At 35.4% G+C, this 12,989-nt stretch overlaps 1 protein-coding gene across 5 annotated transcripts in view; it reads left to right on the top strand.

Annotated features, from left to right (window-relative positions):
* Positions 1 to 8,819, top strand: part of LOC127862921 (elongation of very long chain fatty acids protein 5-like) — a 33,977-nt gene extending 25,158 nt beyond the window's left edge. For all 5 annotated transcript variants that reach the window (XM_052402196.1, XM_052402199.1, XM_052402198.1 and 2 more), the window contains exon 7: positions 7,002 to 8,819. In XM_052402196.1, coding sequence (XP_052258156.1) covers positions 7,002 to 7,301 — 300 coding nt within the window. In that variant the 3' untranslated portion in view covers positions 7,302 to 8,819. The remainder of the gene's footprint in view (positions 1 to 7,001) is intronic.
* The last annotated feature ends 4,170 nt before the right edge of the window (positions 8,820 to 12,989 follow it).

Raw genomic sequence — 12,989 nt, 5'->3', positions numbered from 1 at the left:
GTCTTACACAAAGAGATATTCAAGTGTGTACTAAATATAGTGCTACGAGTTTAGTCTTCCACTGTAGCAATATGAAAATGAAACAAAATATGTCTACAATTAACCAAATCTATCCACAAATAGCAAAGCTATACAAAAAGGTGTCCAAGCTAATTTTGAAGTCTTCCCTTCTCAATGTGTACATGTCCGAAACATTTAAGTATATGTCTTTCAAGAAGAGATATTCAAGTGTGTACTAAATATAGTGCTAAGAGTTTAGTCTACCAATGTAGCAATATGAAAATGAAACAAAATAAGTTCAAAATAAAACAAATCTATCCACAAATAGCAGAGTTATACAAAAAGGCGTCCATGCTATTTTTGAAATCTTCCCTTCTTAATGTTTCAATGTCCGAAACATATAAGTATATGTCTTACAAGAAGAGATATTCAAGTCTGTACTAAATATAGTGCTATGAGTTTAGTCAAACAATGTAGCAATATGAAAATGAAACAAAATAAGTCTACAATTAACCAAATCTATCCACAAATAGCAAAGCTATACAAAAAGGCGTCCAAGCTAATTTTGAAGTCTTCCCTTCTCAATGTGTACATGTCCGAAACATTTAAGTATATGTCTTTCAAGAAGAGATATTCAAGTGTGTACTAAATATAGTGCTAAGAGTTCAGTCTACCAATGTAGCAATATGAAAATGAAACAAAATAAGTCCAAAATGAAACAAATCTATCCACAAATAGCAGAGTTATACAAAAAGGCGTCCATGCTTTTTTTGAAATCTTCCTTTCTCAATGTTTCAATGTCCGAAACATTTAAGTATATGTCTTTCAAGAAGAGATATTCAAGTGTGTACTTAATATAGTGCTATGAGTTTAGTCTACCAATGTAGCAATATGAAAATGAAACAAAATAAGTCTACAATTAACCAAATCTATCCACAAATAGCAAAGCTATACAAAAAGGCGTCCAAGCTAATTTTGAAGTCTTCCCTTCTCAATGTGTACATGTCCGAAACATTTAAGTATATGTCTTTCAAGAAGAGATATTCAAGTGTGTACTAAATATAGTGCTAAGAGTTCAGTCTACCAATGTAGCAATATGAAAATGAAACAAAATAAGTCCAAAATGAAACAAATCTATCCACAAATAGCAGAGTTATACAAAAAGGCTTCCAAGCTATTTTTGAAGTCTTCCCGTCTCAATGTTTCAATGTCCGAAACATTTAAGTATATGTCTTACAAGAAGAGATATTCAAGTGTGTACTAAATATAGTGCTATGAGTTTAGTCTACCAATGTAGCAATATGAACATGAAACGAAATAAGTCCAAAATGAACCAAATCTATCCATAAACAGCAAAGTTATACAAAAAGGCGGCAAATATATTTCTGAGGTATTTGCATGCAAAACTGCAACTACAAAAAAACTTTCAGAACATTAACTTAAATTTCAAGTATATGTTTTACAACAAAAAATAAATCATTCTCAATATATCTATGCTTGAAATTACTGTCTGTTATCCAAAAAATAACTGAATATTGCAATTTGTTTAATTTCTATTTACACTCAACAGATATGTACTGTGTGTGTGTGTTTTTTTTATATTAAATACTCTTTCACAAAAAGTTGAAAAACGAACATTATATAAATTTATAACAAAGGCTTTTTATGGCGAAGACATTAAGTTAAATACATTCAAGACATTATTTAGTTTTCAGTTGTTTTAAGCTTACTCGTAAATGACTATGGAAACTAGTCGAAAGAAGCTGATTTGCGAAACCTTCCCCCACCCGCTTGCCACTACGTTGTATTTCAATATAGCGATATAATAACCAAATTATCTGCACAGTTACATCGTAATTAGATTAATTATTGACGTTTACACTTATTGATACAATACAGCGATGGGTGGTTAATTGATATTCGATAATACTAACCTTAAAGTCAATAAAGACAGGTGTGAAAACGATAACGATGATGGCAATTGTTTAAACGACTCGGCTTCTAAATGGCGTCGTCTGCTCGATTGATGTCACGTGATCTAGATCTCGATTCCGCCGCTCGAATTTCCGATAATTTCTATTGGTCTGATGGATGTTACCAATCTTTGTATATTGATAGGTCTTTGTTTAGATGCATATTATAACATTATGGTGAAATAAAAAGAAATGTTTATAAATTAAGATTGTGTTTTGTTTATTCTAAATAATTATTGTATTTATCATTATTTTTATTTTGTTTTCAAAGTTTTTTCTGTCAGTTTATTCTTGAAAAAAATTATTTATGATTTAGATGCATATTATTACATTATGGTGAAATAAAAATAAATGTATATGAATTAAGATTGTGTTTTGTTTATCCTAAATATGTATTTTATTTATCATTATTTTTATTTCTTAAAGTTTTTTCGTCTGTATATTCTTGAAAAAAAGTATTTATGATTTAGATGCATATTATTACAGTCATTCTGGTGAAATAAAAATTAATGTTTTAGATGATGGCTGCTCAATTAAATAATTTGAGCAACGATTAATCTCATCAGTGTCATCTTACATGACAAATCCAATTAGTGGTTCATAAGTTGATTACACCTTTCTAATCTAATCAATATCTTGGGAGGTGTAACGTCCAGGCTTAGAGGGTGTAAAGACCAGGGGTGTAACGTCCAGGGGGTGTAATGACTGGACACCCTTATAGTACAGATACGCGGCCGGCATTGTTACACAGAACTGAAACAGTCGATTATTCACACGTGTTCATTGAACTTGAACAGACATGGCATCGATGCGAAAAATAACTAGTTTCTTTTTGCCCACAGACCAACATAACAATACGAAAGATAAAGCAAAGTCAACCGTTGAGTTAGAAAAAAAACGGAAATTAAATCCTTCTATGAAAACAGTAAAGTGGGAAAAAGAACTCAATATAAATCTAAAATTTGCGAGAATGTTTTTGATTTTGCGAGTTAGTATTAAAGCTGCTCGCAATATTTTGCAAGTAGAAAATAAAGTTAAATTCGAGCCCTGAGCTACTCTTGCTATAGTGTCTGAAGTGCTAGCAACACTTCCTATAGTGTTATTACTGCTACCAATACTTGCTTTAGTGCCTATACTGGTAGCAAATCTTGCTGTAGTGTTAGAACTGCTAGCAACAACTAGGAACACTCATTATAGGGTCAGTCTGCAACTGCTAGCAACACTTGCTATAGTATCAGAACTGCTAATTTTTTTTATTTATTTATACCACATTTATATAGCGCCCTTTTCATACTCGAGATGTGCGCTCAAAGGCGCTTTTCATTTTTTCCCTGATCACTGGGTTATAAGTCGTCCGTTAACATCTAAAAATGTGTGTTGCTATAGTGTCAGAACTGCTAGAAACACTTGCTATTGTTTCAGAACTGCTAGAAACTGTTGCTATAGTGTTAGAGCTGCTAGCAACTCTTGCAATAGTGTCAGACATTGCTAGCAACACTTGCTTTAGTGTCAGAACTGCTAGCAACACTTGCAATTATGGCTGAAACTGCTAGCAACATTTTCTTAAGTGTCCAGAACTTCTATCAACTCTTGCTGCAGTGTCAGAACTGCTTGCAACTCTTGCGATAGTGTAAGAACTGCTAGGAACACTTGCTATATTGTCAGAACTGCTAGCTAAATGTGATATAGTGTCATTACTGCTAGCAACACTTCCTATAGTGTAAGAACTGCTAGAAATGCTTGTAATAGGGTCAGAACTTTTAGAAATACTTGCTTTTGTGTCCGACAACTTGCAACAATTCTTATAACATCAGAACTGCTAGCAAAACTTGCTATAATTTCAGAATTGCTAGGAACGCTTAATTAAGCGTTAGACCTGCTAGCAACAGTTGCTATAGAGTAAGAAATGCAATCAGCACTTGCTATAGAGCCATAACTTTGAGCAACTTGGTATAGTGTCAGAACTTTTAGCATCACTCGCATTATTGTCAGAACAGCTAGCAAGACTTGCTAAAGTGTCAGAACTGTGAGCATCAATTGCTATAGTGTTAGTACTGCTAGCAACACTTGCTATAAGTTCAGAACTGCTAGCAATGCTTGCCACGGTGTCTGAACTGCTAGCAACACTTTCTTTAGTGTCAGAACTGCTAGCAACACTTGTTATTATGTCAGAACGTTTAGCAACACTTACTTAAGTATCAGATCTGCAAGCAACATTAAATATAGTGTTTGAACTGATTGCATCACTTGCAATTGTGTCAGAACTGCTAGCATCACTTGCATTAGTTTCAGAATTGGGAGCACCAATAGCTATAGTGTCAGTACTGCGAGCAAGACTTGCTTTTGTGTCAGAACTGCAAGAAACACTTTCAATAGCGTATGAAACTGCAATTAACACTTAAATAGTATCAATAGTATAGTAAATAGTATCATAACTGCTAGCAACTCTTGCTATATTCTTTGAACTGCTTGCAACAATTGCTATAGTGCCAGATGTGCTAGCAACACTCGTTACAGTGTCAAAACCTCTAGCAACACTCGTTACAGTGTCAAAACCTCTAGCAACACTCGTTACAGTGTCAAAACCTCTAGCAACACTCGTTACAGTGTCAAAACCTCTAGCAACACTCGTTACAGTGTCAAAACCTCTAGCAACACTCGTTACAGTGTCAAAACCTCTAGCAACACTCGTTACAGTGTCAAAACCTCTAGCAACACTCGTTACAGTGTCAAAACCTCTAGCAACACTCGTTACAGTGTCAAAACCTCTAGCAACACTCGTTACAGTGTCAAAACCTCTAGCAACACTCGTTACAGTGTCAAAACCTCTAGCAACACTCGTTACAGTGTCAAAACCTCTAGCAACACTCGTTACAGTGTCAAAACCTCTAGCAACACTCGTTACAGTGTCAAAACCTCTAGCAACACTCGTTACAGTGTCAAAACCTCTAGCAACACTCGTTACAGTGTCAAAACCTCTAGCAACACTCGTTACAGTGTCAAAACCTCTAGCAACACTCGTTACAGTGTCAAAACCTCTAGCAACACTCGTTACAGTGTCAAAACCTCTAGCAACACTCGTTACAGTGTCAAAACCTCTAGCAACACTCGTTACAGTGTCAAAACCTCTAGCAACACTCGTTACAGTGTCAAAACCTCTAGCAACACTCGTTACAGTGTCAAAACCTCTAGCAACACTCGTTACAGTGTCAAAACCTCTAGCAACACTCGTTACAGTGTCAAAACCTCTAGCAACACTCGTTACAGTGTCAAAACCTCTAGCAACACTCGTTACAGTGTCAAAACCTCTAGCAACACTCGTTACAGTGTCAAAACCTCTAGCAACACTCGTTACAGTGTCAAAACCTCTAGCAACACTCGTTACAGTGTCAAAACCTCTAGCAACACTCGTTACAGTGTCAAAACCTCTAGCAACACTCGTTACAGTGTCAAAACCTCTAGCAACACTCGTTACAGTGTCAAAACCTCTAGCAACACTCGTTACAGTGTCAAAACCTCTAGCAACACTCGTTACAGTGTCAAAACCTCTAGCAACACTCGTTACAGTGTCAAAACCTCTAGCAACACTCGTTACAGTGTCAAAACCTCTAGCAACACTCGTTACAGTGTCAAAACCTCTAGCAACACTCGTTACAGTGTCAAAACCTCTAGCAACACTCGTTACAGTGTCAAAACCTCTAGCAACACTCGTTACAGTGTCAAAACCTCTAGCAACACTCGTTACAGTGTCAAAACCTCTAGCAACACTCGTTACAGTGTCAAAACCTCTAGCAACACTCGTTACAGTGTCAAAACCTCTAGCAACACTCGTTACAGTGTCAAAACCTCTAGCAACACTCGTTACAGTGTCAAAACCTCTAGCAACACTCGTTACAGTGTCAAAACCTCTAGCAACACTCGTTACAGTGTCAAAACCTCTAGCAACACTCGTTACAGTGTCAAAACCTCTAGCAACACTCGTGACAGTGTCAAAACCTCTAGCAACACTCGTTACAGTGTCAAAACCTCTAGCAACACTCGTTACAGTGTCAAAACCTCTAGCAACACTCGTTACAGTGTCAAAACCTCTAGCAACACTCGTTACAGTGTCAAAACCTCTAGCAACACTCGTTACAGTGTCAAAACCTCTAGCAACACTCGTTACAGTGTCAAAACCTCTAGCAACACTCGTTACAGTGTCAAAACCTCTAGCAACACTCGTTACAGTGTCAAAACCTCTAGCAACACTCGTTACAGTGTCAAAACCTCTAGCAACACTCGTTACAGTGTCAAAACCTCTAGCAACACTCGTTACAGTGTCAAAACCTCTAGCAACACTCGTTACAGTGTCAAAACCTCTAGCAACACTCGTTACAGTGTCAAAACCTCTAGCAACACTTGAAAGAACTGCTATTAACACTAGCTAAGGAACATTTCTGTAGTGAAATAATTTCTAGCATTATTAGATATATAACGTAGAACTTCTAGGAGCACTTTCTATAGTGTCTGAAACTGATAGCAATGTTTGCTTTAGTGTCAGAACTGCTAGTAACAATTGCTATTGTGTCAGAATGGGCGGTTAGCCCTTATATGCAGGTGACCGTTATTCTCAGTTTTGCCAGGGAGATGGGGTATCAAGATTGACGGCTGTAGGCAGGTGGCCGTTGCTCATGGGTGACTGCTAAGTCAGGTTGAGCTATATGGAATATTATATAACTTTTTGTCAATATAAAAATTTAAACAGTCTTGTGGAAATTATCTTTGTCTTTTGAACTAAAATGTTATTGTTTCAGTTTTTAAGACATTTTATATTTCATATTTGAAAGGAGTAAACGTGAGTGAAGAGTTTGTGTGTTCATCACATTAAATACCTTTGTACCTCTCTAAATTGATCTCCCACATGAATTGTAGTAATTTGCAAATTTGCACACAATATGTATTTGTGTACATCTGGTCAAAGGGGTATAGGGGGTAGTAATCCTATGTATCAATAGCTTTAGTTTTACGTGATTTACCTTTGTATTGCAGGTTCAGTTTGTGATCACGTTGTCCCATACTGTGTACACGTACATGTCAGGCTGTGACTTCCCCCTGTGGGGTCAGTACATGCTCATGGGATACATGGTGCTCATGCTGGTCCTCTTCGGCAACTTCTATGTTCAGTCCTACATCAAGAAGAAGAGCCATTGTCAGCACAGGAAAAAGACTGATAGCCTTTCCACAAGATATGCAAATGGCAGCGAACATGTAGCAAATGGTAGTAATGGACATATAAATGGCAATTTGAAAGATCATCCCCATGTCAATGGTGCCATTAAAAGAAATTAATGATTCCACGATTAGGATATAAAATTATTTTAGAGAACAAAGGCATTTCTTTTCTCATTTTCATAATGCCAAAAATTGTTGTAAATATTTTTACATCAATCTGTTGCTTATGTTACCATGAAAACCTCACACTTTATCAGTAAAGGCATAAGAAAATAGTGTCTTGTGATGTGTGATTTCATGTTATCATATTCTATACTTTTTCCATGTTAAACTTTCATTACAAATAAAGTTGGCCTACATATATAGAATATATTTTGAGCATTTTCATTAGCTACATGTTTTTAACTGACATTATTTTAAACAAATGGCATCATCTCGGTACACAACTGCCAATATTCACAAACAATTGGAAATTAAAAGAAGAACGCATTGTTTTATTTAAACACATGACATGTTTTATTTAAGGAGACCAGAAAGTGTGTAATAACACTTTCTTACTACTGACATTTCTGTACTTAAGGAATTAGATCTGGTATGAAATGACGTCTTGCGTCAGATCCTGTACTCAGTCGAACATCGTTATCTTAAAGTCAATGGGAATGCACAAACATCTGTAATATAAAAGTAGTTGTAAAATTTACATAAGGTAACTGTTTGTCACCATATATAATACTAATATCATTAAAATAAAGATGATATTGGTCCCTAATTATTCAATGTTCGTTCTTTGAATAACATTGATACATATTCACTTATTTGGATTTCAGCACAAATAAAGCATACCTTCACATCAAACATATGAATCATTGCAAAATGATATCATGTGTAATAACAAAAGATAAATAAATGTATGTCTTTTTATTTGGAGATCTGCAAGTTGCACAGCTTTTCTATTGAAGTGAAGTTCCACATCATGTCCATACTTCCACGTATGTCATCATTTTTTTTAACTAAATTATAATAAATTTTACAATTGAAGAGCGTGCAATCCTGATCAGTGACTTACATATAGAATGTTGGTGATACTGTTTGTAGTGTGTTCACAACTTGAACAAAAGGCCATCATAGAAATTTAGCAGTGAACATGTCACTTCAAGATAAACAATAAGTATGGGCAAAAAACGTTCGATGAATAAAAAGTCAGTTCCGTTTATCAAATAATGATGTGTAAAGTCTGAAGCTATTATAATAAAATAAGAAGAGCGACAGTCAGGAATTGTTCTCCACCATGTAACCATTTAATTTGCACATGGAAAGTTGTGAATATATATATATATACATAATATAATTTGGGTTTTAATTTGACTTGCTTGGTGTTCTTATTCTGAGGCATGTTCAAACTTTATATATCATTAATCATTTTGTTCTTAGAATTTTCTGTTGGATATTTGTAATAATACATATCTTTTTAATATACAATTGGATGTATTTATTTCTCATGTATTTTGTACGCAAAATGTTAAATTATAACTTAATTTTCCTTTAATACAGTTTCCTTAAATACAGTTGCTGAGGAAACGTGTGTATTAATTGTGCCTTTTGCACTCTATTTGGTTAATAAACTTTAATCTACTTGATTCTTGTCTTTTATACATTTCTTGTGGTTGACTGCAAGTGTATGGACATACACACTGAAACTCCATGTGTGACAGGAATTACAAGAAATCTCCCAGTGCAGGTGCTAGAAATGATGTTTAACCCTTTACCACTTAGATACATATTTTCACGCATTTGTAGTCCCTAGGAAAGTTATTTTTAATTTTAGACCTTTCTTACTAGATTCAAGCTTTTAAGGCTTCATCTCCAAACCTTAGATACTGATGAGCACCAAACAGCATAAAACCTGAACAGACTGCGAGTTACTTGCAGGTTGTTCTGGTTTTATGCTGTTTGCATATAGCCATTTTCACTTTGCTTCTAAGTGGGAAAGGTTTAAGTATGTTTACATCAATCTATTGTTTATGAAAACATTATCTCATTTTATTTTGAAAGTCATTAAAAAATAATTGAGTTCTGAGAAAGAAATGAGTGATTTCATTTTATTATATTCTATAATGTTTTTTATTTACTACTGCTCTTACAAATGAAGTTGTACCCATCTAAGATAAATTTTGAACATTTTCATTAGTTAGAAGTATTTGGAACTTGTCTTGCACTTGTTAAACACTCAAAATTACTTTCTTTCACTTGCATTGTACATCATGGCTTCCTGCAGGCACTGTGTTTTTGCCTCTGATGTCATTATGGAAGGGGGATTGTTCCCCTATGGAAGGGGGTTTATTCCGCTATGGAAGGGGGTTTGTTCTGCAATGGAAGGGGGTTTATTCCACATATGAAAAACTAGCGAGGGTGTTTCTTCCGAGGCTGCAAAATGTGAAAGAGGGTTTCTTCCGCTATGCTGTTTTTAGGGAAGGGTGTTTCTTCCGGAGGGGGTTTCTTCCGTACACCGACCAGAAGGTGTGTAATAAAACTTGCTTACTACTGACATTTCTGTACTTAAGGAATTAGATCTGGTATGAAATGACGACTTTTGTCAGATCCTATACACATGTGAACCTCGTTATCTTAAAGTTAATGGGAACGCAATAACGTGTAATATTAAAGTAGTTTTTGTAAAATTTATATATTTTAACTAATTTTCAATGCTAAGATTGTCATTAAAATAAAGATGATATCAGTATTTAATCGTTTATCAAACAATTTTGTGTAAAGTCTGAAGCTATTTAAATAAAGTAAGAAGAGTGACAGTCAGGAATTGTTCTCCACTTTTGTAGAAATTATTTTTAAATGACGTTGAGATGACAATATCAGCTGTATGTCCTCATTTTTGTAACTACTGAATTGTCACATGGAAAGTTGTAAATATTTTATATTATGTGGGCACTTTATTTGAATTGCTTGGTGTTCTAATTTTGACACATTTTTGTCACAAACTTTATTTTTTTTATCAATCAATTTGTTCTAAGAATTATTGTGTCAGATATGTGTACTAATACATTTTGTCTTTTTATTATATGTTAAGATATATGTAGTTCTCAAGGAATACTGCCACATGACTTTGACACAAACGTGATGTAATACATCCACAAGGCACATGATGTAATACCCTACAGGGCTTTTTCATTAACATATTCCACATGGCTTTTACACAAATGTGATGTAATACACCCACATGGGTTTGACACAAAAAGTATGTAATACACCCACATGGCTTTGAAACAAGCGTGATTTTATACACCTACATGGCTTTGAGGAAAACATGATGTTATACATCCACATGGCTTTTTAACAAACGTGATGTAATACAACCACATTGTTTTGTCACAAACATGATGTAATACTCCCACATGTCTTTGTCACAAAACGTGATGTAATACACCCACATTGATTGTCTTAAACGTGATGTAATAGTTCCACATGGCTTTGACACAAATGTGTTGTAATACTCCCACACAGCTTTGTAACAAACATGATGTAATACTCCCACATGGCTTTGACACAAATGTGATGTAATACACTCACATGGCTTTGTCACAAACGTGATGTAATACTTCCCCATGGCTTTGACACGAATGTGGTGCAATACTCCCACATGGCTTTTTCACAAACAAGATGTAATAATCTCACGTGGCTTTAACACAAATGTGTTGTAATACAACCACATGGCTTTTACACAAATGGGATGTAATACACACACACATGGCTTTGTCACAAAGGTGATGTTATATTTTCACATGGCTTTGACACAAATGCGATGTAATACTCCCACATGGTTTTGTCAAAAATATGATGAAATACTCCTAAATGGCTTTGACAAAAATGTGATGTTATAAACCCACATTGCTTTGTCACAACAATTATGTAATACTCCCACATGGCTTTGTCACAAACGTGATGTTATACTTCCATATGGCTTTGACACAAATGTGATGTAATACTCCCACATGGTTTTGTCAAAAACATGATATAATACTCCCAAATGGATTTGACATGAATGTGATGTAATACACCCACATGACTTTGTCACATACATGTTGTAATACACCCACATGGCTTTGTCACAAATGTGATGTAATACACCCACATGACTTTGTCACAAACATGTTGTAATATACCCACATGGCTTTGTCACAAAGGTGATGTAATACACACAAATGGCTTTGTCAAAAACGTGATGGATGTAATACACCCACATGGCTTTGTCACAAACGTGATGTAATACACTCACATGGATTTGTCACAAACGTGATGTAATACACCCGCATGGCTTTGTCACATATATGATGTAATACTCCCTCATGGCCTTGCCCCAAACGATATGTAATGCACCCACATGGCTTTGTCACAAACGTGATGTAATACTCCCACATGGCTTTGTCGCAAACGTAATGTAATACTCCCACATGGCTTTGATACAAATGTAATGTAATACTCCAACATAGCTTGTACACAAATGTTATGTAACACCCACATGGCTTTGACACAAATGTGATGCAATACAGACACACATGGCTTTGTAACAAATGTGATGTAATACACCCACATTGCTTTGACACAAACGTGATGTAACACCAACATGGCTTTGTCACAAACGTGATGTAATACTCTTACATGGCTTTGTCACAAATGTGATGTCATACTCTTACATGGCTTTGTCACAAAGGAGATGTTATGCTCCCACATGACTTTGTCACAAACGTGATGTAATACAACCACATGGCTTTGTCAAACACATGATACAATACTCCCAAATGGCTTTGTCCCAAACGTGATGTAATTCACCCACATGGCTTTGTAACAAGCATGATGTAATACAACCACATGGCTTTGTTACAAACGTGATGTTATACACCCACATTGCTTTGACACAAACATGATGTAATACCAACATGGCTTTTACACCAATGTGATGTTATATACCAACACAGCTTTGTCACAAATGGTATATCATCAACACACATGGCTTTCTAACAAATGTGATGAAATAACCCCATATGTACTTGTCACAAATGTGATGTAATACTTCCACATGGCTTAGAAACAAATGTGATGTAATACAACCAGAAGGCTTTGATACAAATGTAAGGTAATACACCAACATGGCTTTGATAGACATGTGTGGCCATACACCCGCATGTATTTGACACAAACGTGATGTAATACACCCTTATGGCTTTGACAAGAATGTGATGTAATACAAACACATGGTTTGTCACAAATGTGATATAATACTCAAACATGACATTGTAACGTACGTGATGTAATACAACCGCATGGCTGTGTCATATATGTGGTGTAATACACCCACATGGCTTTGTCACAAACGTGATGTTATACACTCACACTGCTTTGACACAAACATGATGTAATACCAAATTGGCTTTGATACCAATGTGATGTAATATAACAACACGGCTTTGTCACAAATAGTATACCATCAACACACATGACTTTTTTGACTAATGTAATGAAATAACCCCATATGACTTTGTCACAAATGCGATGTAATACTCCAACATGGCTTTGATACAAACGTGATGTAATACACCCACATGGCTTAGAAACAAATGTGATTTAATACACCCACATGGCTTCCATACAAATGTGAGGCAATATACCCGCATGGCTTTCACGCAAATGTGATGCAATACACCCACAAGGTTTGATACAAATGTGAGGCAATTTACCGCATGGCTTTGACACAAACTTGATGTAATACACCTACATGACTTCGATACAAATGTG

The sequence above is a fragment of the Dreissena polymorpha genome, chromosome 16, assembly GCF_020536995.1.
Source record: "Dreissena polymorpha isolate Duluth1 chromosome 16, UMN_Dpol_1.0, whole genome shotgun sequence".
Taxonomy (NCBI): Eukaryota; Metazoa; Mollusca; class Bivalvia; order Myida; family Dreissenidae; genus Dreissena; species Dreissena polymorpha.
Note: the sequence above shows the minus strand (reverse complement) of the source record. Positions and strands in the feature narration are given on the sequence as shown.